At 42.0% G+C, this 8553-nt stretch overlaps 1 protein-coding gene across 2 annotated transcripts in view; it reads right to left on the bottom strand.

Annotated features, from left to right (window-relative positions):
- The window catches only part of nhsl2 (NHS-like 2), a 164215-nt gene extending 156337 nt beyond the window's left edge, over nucleotides 1–7878 (bottom strand). The window contains exon 1 of one of the 2 annotated variants that reach the window (XM_038730778.1): nucleotides 7038–7878. In XM_038730778.1, the coding sequence (XP_038586706.1) occupies nucleotides 7038–7320 (283 nt within the window). In that variant the 5' untranslated portion in view covers nucleotides 7321–7878. The remainder of the gene's footprint in view (nucleotides 1–7037) is intronic. The other variant, XM_038730777.1, reaches the window with a different exon arrangement.
- Nucleotides 7879–8553: the final 675 nt, after the last annotated feature.

An 8553-nucleotide genomic window follows, 5' to 3' on the forward strand; every position in this document is an offset into this window, starting at 1 on the left:
CCCGATGGCTGTTCCATCAGTGTATGAATGTGTGTGAATGTTAGTTTTTGTTTGAGCACTTAGGCTCAGTGTATGAATTGGTGAATGCAATGTAGTGTACAAGCGCTCTGAGTGGTCGGAAGATACGGAGCATTTACATTTACATGTCACGTGTGAACTAGCTATTAGCTAACATGTGACAACGCGTTCCCTCATTATCACTTTAACTTTTGTTTTACTAAAGTGATGAAGGTCATAAATGACACTAATAACAACAGTGGGGCCAGCAGCAAAGTGAATGCAGCAACAAAAAAATAAATAAAAATCACACTTGTGCCACCATCTAGTCCAAATATCAGCAGCTGCAGTAGACAATACCATTGTGTGTGCGCATGTCAGTGTCATCATAAATGTCAGCAGGGATTCAGTCTGTCACGGACAACGAGGTCCTGATTTAAATATCAAAGAAAATGTTCATCTCCTGCTCTCTCAGTAGTTAATAAGGAATGACACACCTGTTCAGGGAAGGCTTAATTATTAAATTGTATCTTTGCATGGTGCAACCTCGCGCCACTCTACTTTCAAACCAAGCTACAAAAATTTCCCAGAATACCTTTAAACAACCACCAGAGTCACCTTTTTATTCAGGTGATGACAGAAAAAAATCAGTTTGAGTCTTGTTTATTTTAGCTGCATTGTAGCCTGGAGCCGTGCCCCCATACCCACTCACAGATAAAATAATGGATGATTGTATGTATGATTGATGAAAAGCTTGATAAAGAAGTCCTCATTCTTGCTCTCCAAACCACAATTTTCGCATTCAAGGCCAAAACAACAAGTTGATGTGCACATTTTCTGAAATACATCCACTCTTTATCTGCCAACGACTAAACTCAAAGCAAAGGTGGTGATTTCTGCATCTAATTGAGACTCCAACTCCAAATGTGTCTTAATCCTAAACCAACAATAATTACATTAAGCTGTCCTGTTGGGTGTTAAATGTTTATAATGCTACATTTAGTGCATCTGATTTGTTTTAGATTGATTGACTGAACAGTTTTCAAAAGTTAAAAAAACAGCTGCATCCAGCTTCTAAATTGTGACGATTTGCAGCTTTTCTCTGCATTACATGATTCTAAAATTACATTTCTTTGGGTTTTAGAGGGCTTGTTGCATAAAACAAGTAATTTAAAAACATCACCTTGAACTCTAGAAATATGGAAAAAAAACTGGCCTCAAAAATATATATAATCTAACTGCTTTGGGATGTTGAAAATGGTAAAAATACATACAATATATTGCCAAAGGTATTGGGACATGCCTCCAAATTATTGAATTCAGGTGTTCCAATCACTTCCATGGCCACTGGTGTATGAAATCAAGCCCCTAGGCATGCAGACTGCTTCTACAAACATTTGTGGATCACTCTCAGGAGCTCAGTGAATTCAAGTGAGGTACCATGATAGATTGCCACTTGTGCAGTAAGTCCATTTGTGAAATTTGCTCACGACTAAATATTCCTCCGTCACTGGAAGTGATTGGGAACAACAGACACTCAGCTAAGAAGTGTAGGCTACATAAAGTCACTTGTTTTTCAGGGGTTGGGCTTGGCCTTTTAGTTCCAGTGAAAGGTTGCTTCAGCATACCAAGACATTTTGGATAATTTCATGCTTCCAACTTTGTGGAAACAATTTGGGGATGACCCCTTCTTGTTTTTCGATCATGACTGCGCACCAGTGCACAAAGCAAGGTCCATAACCATATGGATGAGCGAGTTTGGTGTGGAGAACTAGACTGGCCTGCACAGAGTCCTGACCCCAACCCGATAGAACACCTTGGGGATGAATTAGAGCAGATACTGCAAGCCAGCACTTCTCGTCCAACATCTGTGCCTGAACTCACAAATGCGCTTGTAGAAGAATGATCACAAATTCCCATGAACACACTCCTAAACCTTGTGGAAAGCCTTTCCAGAAGATGGATTAAGAATGGGATATCATTAACCTTCATGTGCATGTAAAGACAGGTGACCCATAACTTTTGGCAATATAGTGTAGTACATGCGCATGTGGATTTCTACTAACATGCTTACATGTTTCATGTCTCAGCATAAATGAAAATAACAAGTTCTCCTGAACTAATGACCTCCACTCTCTTGAAAAAAAAAAAGTGATTTCGTCAACTGAAGTATTGCATAATACTGATGTTTTCACATAATCAGGCAGCCAATATTAAAGCAGAAAAAAGACGGCTCTCTAGGCTCTAAAAACTTTAGCATGTTGCACTTCAGGCCACACCCCAACTGGTCATAGCAGGTGCTTTGCATTTGACACACCTGCTGTGATATCATTGATTGAGAGCTGTCCAGAGGTGAAAGCAGCTCTCTTTCCTGTTCCATAAAAACAAACTGGAACAGTCGGACTGTACAGGGAACATTTTGTTTTGAACAAACTTCAGCAGAATCTGCCTTTAAAATCAGTTTTGGGTCAAAGGAAGAATGTGGTTTCCCAGAGAATTAAGTTGGAAAAAAAGCAGCAAAGGAAAACACCAAACTTTGGTTCCCACTCACATACTTGGGATACTCCTGCCACACTCAGGGTCAACAGCAGCTGACAGAAAATGCTAGGAAATAATCCCAGTATGAGAAACAGAAAGGAGGTGTTGCAGAGGACAAACTCCTCAAGTTCAGGCACTTCTGAGTGACAACTTCCAGTGGAAATTGGACACACACATGCACACAAACTCTCATGCTGTCAAGCCCTGCAAAGTGACAACAGACATCCTCTTCCTCTGTATCAGTGCGACTCTCCCCCTCCGCCCCGGTTGAAGGAAACCAGCTCAGATCCCTCCGGCCCTTCAGGCCCAGCTCAGGAGATCCGACTCCTGAACAAACTCTAAACCTCGGGTGGAAAAACTCCCCTCATCCAGGCCTGGAACATGTGTTTCAGCGCAGCCTTATGCAACTCTGACTGAATATCACTTTTTTTTTGGCAGGTGGAGGAGGGGATTGTCAGCGGTTTGTTAGAGGAGGAAAAGCACACATCCTACAAATGAGGGAAAGGAATGTGATTTTTTCTCATCATCTGTTACGGTTTCAGAAAGCAAACGATGTGGACCAGCCGATGGAAGCATCACATCAGATTATTTCTCATACGTGTTGTTTTTAAAAGGTAGCTTTTTCACTGGAATAATCCTCGGGCACAAAAGAAGCAATGTTTCAAGAAGAAAGTTGGTTACTGGGTTATTAGCATGAGTAGACCAAAGAAAAAAAAAGAAGCTTCAGAAACTTCAGCGAACACAAGGTTCAAAGGGAACTGTGCCTGTTTAATTCACAAGTATCACTTGGCACCAAAGAAGAAGAGAAAATTAGGATTTCAAAAGGTTTGTTGAGGGGGGGGGGGGGGTTCACCCTATTTTTGAAAAATCGGGGCCTCGTAATGAAGCATCAGTCAGTAAATGGAATAAAATCAAAATAGCCACAGCCACTTCACAGTCAACAACAGGAACTAATGCACGAGAGCAGCAGGAGATGAAGAGGGAGAGACAGCAAGCTGGACGAGAGAGAGAGAGATGTGACCCACGACCAGTTCACCACAGTTTATAATAATGTTATAAGTTAATAAGTTTTATATCCCATTCACTCACACTCTCTCTCTCCCTGTCACGAGTCTGCATCACACTTTTTATTTCTATTTGATGGGTACGGGATGAGCACACGTCCTTTCCGAGTCCATTTTAAAAGTGGGTGAATTATTCAGTTCTTGCATGTAAGTCGGGGCCTTTTGGAGGACGGGGGCCAGTTTCAATCGAAATGTGTGAAACATAGCTACATCTCACTCTGCGCGGACCAGGTTAAGATATTTAGGCAAACTGGATAACGAGCTCCACGATGGCGCCCCATTCGTGCCGACAGTAGTTGCTTACTAGTAGTTGCTAGAGTTCTTCTCCGGCCGAAGGCGGTTGAGGACAGGAAGCCGGTCTGACTTCCACATTGCACACATAGCATAATGACTCATGTGGTGTTCCCAATGTGCAATATTACGTCTTTCAGTTCCTACTTTTATTCATCAGAAGCACGCCATCAAACATTATAATATGTCAAATTTTTAAATATTTATAAATTGGAGGCTTTCGGACACCTCGTGGTGACAATATGCATTGGAGGGTTGAGTAAAGCTTTTTAAATGAGCAAAAGAGGAATACCCAAATGTTTATACCTTGTTATTCTTTTGGGGAAAGTCAGATCATTGTTTTCCATCTTTGCTGAGACACTAGGGAGAGAGAAAGAGGTGGTGGAGAGAGGATGATGATGATGATGAGAGACGAAGGCCCAGGCCCGCTCTATTGATTGTTTAGCCGTGTGCTCCTGCCCACATGTTAGTGATACAGTAAGAACCCACACAGATTTTAGAAAGGAGAGAGAAGAAGAGCGAGGAGTTTTGCATCTCACAGGGATGAATACATGAAGGGAAATGTGTCTTTTCTCTCTCTTGCACACACTCAGGCCAGCACACGAGTGAGTTCCTCTCTGTAAAGTAAACTAAAAGGCGAGCTGCGTTTTGTTTTATCTTTCTTCCTCTCGTCTTTCCAGCTCTACATCTGGTATGTGTTTAGAGGGACCCTCTCTTATCATACTGTACGTGCTCACACACACACACACACATACTGCCGACAGCTTCATAAACTCTTGTTCACAGTCGACTTATTCATTTGCTCACTCTTGAGCTGTAACTCAAACAAAGAGAAAACTACATGCGATAAGTTTGTGCAAAGTTTGCAGAGTAAAATAGGTTGGCAGCCATGATGCAAATCTCCCATCGTGCATCTGGGCAGCATCTCACCTAAAGTTAGACGTAGATGTGTCCTTGTGACACTGATGTCAAAATATGGCAGAATATGTGCTCATACGTTTGGATAAAAGCATTTGTGCAGCTGTTGTGTCATGGTATTGATGTACGACGGAACGCTATTGAGTTGTATTATACTACATGATATTATGTATCACAGGGTCATTTTAGATTGGTTGTTTTAGTGAGACTGAAACAATGACTATACTGTTGATTACATGGTGACCTGCGCACAGAAAGCCACAGGTCTGAAACCAAACCTACCAGCCAGCCAAGCGTCCATTCAAACTGTCTCTCAGGAAGACCACAAGTTTTTGATTTAGTGGGAAAAAATCTTTAAGATTGTGAGGATAAGTACAACTAACACTGCGTCTAAGCAGCAGCTTGAGTGCTCCATCTGTAGTCTGCACAGGATGCATTCAGGAACAGCACTGAGCGTAGGTCACCCTAGTTTTGGCATTGCTCAGAGCCCAACACACAATCACTGTAGATTTGCCTATAAAATGCTGGAAAATAAACTTGAAACCTTAGACATTTAGAAAATGGCTTTGACAGCACATGATTGTTTTTTCTAAATTTGATTAAATTGCACGGTAACACCTAAAATTACACTGCTCTAGGCCGGTGCACTGACTTTTCTCCATTTCAGGATCAACACTTGAATTAAGTTGAATTCTAAATACATCATTCGTCCCACATGAGGCAATTGGGTCTGAAAGCTAAAAATACACACAAAAACAATTCATGCATACAGGTTAAAACAAAACATGAACAACTAAGAGAAACTAATCTTGAAAATCTTTTTAAATGATTTCATGAGAATTTCCGGTCTCTCCATAACATAATAATAATAATAATCATAATCAATAATCATAATCATAACAAGTGTCTTATTGACGTCTAACAAACATTTCTTACTCCAAAAACAGGACAATTCTGAATCCTAAAATCGCCTGAACGACTCTTAAAATCACTAAAAATGTCAAAATCTTCTCTTGACATGTTTTAATTTAAAAATACTGAATAATATGCGTCTGATGTGTTTTGTCTACATAGAAGATTCCACTTCTTTGTTACAAAATATGCAAAAATCGCTCATTTCAAAAGGTTTAACAGCTGGACACAAGATGTCTCCTACTTCACTGAAAAGGCCTTTCTCAGTGTTTGCGCACTGGAGGTTTCAAGTTCCCACATCACACATGATTGGCTTCCACACGAGCTGTGACGTCACAAAATCGCCTCATATGTCCACACACCTTACACTCAGATTTAAAGTGAGTGCAGATGCACATGAGAGCAGCCTTCCAGTGTCAAAGTAACAATACAAACAGTATTGTGAATGTGAAGTAACAATAAGTGAATGGAGGGGGTGGGGGGGGGCTTTAACCTCCACATGAGTGACACCAGCATCATCTTGAATCCAAACTCTGATGCTTTGACCTGCTACAACACACTTTACCTCCAACACAGAACAATAAAGTCCTAAAAGATTAAGGAAAAACAACAAAAAGAGCAGGAGCTGGAGCAGAGAAGGAGGTAGCAGGGACAAAGTGACAGGGAGAGGGACAAGACTCTCACATTCCACTCTCCACAGCCACAATGTGCTGCCTTCAAGGGTGCCTAAACCAATCCGAGAAACAAATTCACATGAAGTAAAAAAAAGTGTCTCTCTAAAGGCATCCTTCCAGCTGTTCTAGCTAGTTTGCAAAACAGAAACATATTAATGACAGTGACTCATCTCACATCATTCTTACATCAGACATGCTCACATGGTCTCCACACCCTTGAACATCACATATTGCCAATTAATTCATGTTTTATATTAAAATGCCCACTTTTTCCCCCAGCAGATATTAAATCTCTTTACTGGATCATTTTCAGTACTGACATTTCCTGAAGCAACTGAACAGCAGGGCACCTATCTCTATCACCTAACCTCTCACTTACTCACACCCTAAATAAATCTTAAACTGGAGCATGCACAGTGCAGGGGTGACCGCTCACCGTTTGCATGGTGAGTCATGAACAAGACTCCCAAACAAACTACAAATCTCTCCAGATTTGGGCTGACATCCCAAAGTTTGACACTACTGACTTTGACTTCACCAGGCTAAAAAGCTGTTTCAGCTCTGCTTCTGCAACCGCAAGCTGTGTAAAATGACTCCAGGTGTGTGTGTTTTTAAATGTTTTTTTTTTTTTTTTCCCTCTTACTTCGCGGTGGAGGCTTGCTGACCAGCTCGGCGACGTGCCTCTGCAGCCGGACCACTCTGCCCTCCAGCGCGCCGGACCGGTGGCAGATGGACACCAGCTCCCCCTCCAGCTCCTCTAGGATGCTCACCGAGTGCCGGGACAGATCCGAGAGCTGTCGGAGCACGGAGCACAGGGTGAAGCCGCACACGTCCACCAAGTCCCCGAAAACCTCCGCCTCCCGCAGCCTCCCGCCGTCGGGCTTGCACACATCTTTCGGAAGTACCGTCCGTTTGCAAAAAGGCATGATTTCTTCCCCCCAAAAAATAAGAAACTCCGCAGATGAGTCAAGTTATATCCCTGTGGTCCTTCTCCCTCCGGCTGCCGCACAGACGCATGCTATGAATCCTCCGGGAGGAAAAACTCCGCTGCTCTTGGAGACGCTTGGAGCGAGTTGCGCGTCGTGCGCCCTCATTGTTTTTGACTGCAAGTGAGCTTTTCTCTTTTTTTATAGGTGGAAAGGAGAGACTCAGCTGCTGTGAAGATTGCTGTCAAATTAGCCAGAATGTAACACCAAACATCCGGTTCAAACTATCAAAATCAAAGCATGAATTAATTTTTTTATGGTAGCCTAATCCTAACAAACCATCGAAGTCCCACACAATAGGCTACTCTGAAGATTAGTTATGTTGTTAATCAAACAGTAAAGTATATATTCGCAGGTCTTTAAGCTAACAGACTATATAAGACTATAGTGAAACTTTATGTCACTTTAACCACCTTGGCACCACTAAAGGAAACTGTTTATTACATATTGAAATAAAATTCAAAATACTCATTGTTTCTCTAACAGGTGAACTAACCAAGTTTTATAATTTTTTATTATGTATTTACATGACTCTGTTCACTAACTTTTCATTTTCATATCGTTTACCACTTTTTTTATTCAAATCGTGGGTTACTGTTACTGATCTGGAAACCTCGATAGTTTACTCCTTCAGACGTGCTTTTATTTTGAAGCCAAACAGCCCAACATCAGATCTTACTCTGTCCGGCTTGACGCGGCGACACAGGGCGCAACAGTCTGGTGTTTCCCCGAGAAGGAGACCTGTCTGGAGGAGGAAGAGGAGAAGAAGAAGATAGATGGAGGAGGCGGAGGAGCAAAGCATTCAAGGCACTAAGTGCCTGTCTCCCCCTGTACATTTTTAATTGGCCGAAGAAGAAGAGGAGGAAGAATGGAAAGAAGAAGAAGAGGGAGTGAGACGGGGACATGGATCAACTCCTCAGGACTCCTTCATGCACCACTGCGCGTAACAGTGCGCGCCCACGTGTGCGTATTCGTGTGCATATGTGTCAGAAAGGAAGAAAATGAGAAGCCGTTTTAGTCTCAGGCTGTTTTTTTGTGGCTTGGGCCTCTTACTTTAAATTAATTAGAGTAAAATATTTTACACAACAGTGTTCTTCCAACTTTGTGGCAACAGTTTGGTGTTTGATCCAGCACCTTTGGGATAACCTGCGAGCCATCACTGATTCATTTTGG

This window comes from Micropterus salmoides, unplaced genomic scaffold, assembly GCF_014851395.1.
Source record: "Micropterus salmoides isolate LMB-PRFRI ecotype aquatic unplaced genomic scaffold, ASM1485139v1 Ms_hic_scaffold_2, whole genome shotgun sequence".
Taxonomy (NCBI): Eukaryota; Metazoa; Chordata; class Actinopteri; order Centrarchiformes; family Centrarchidae; genus Micropterus; species Micropterus salmoides.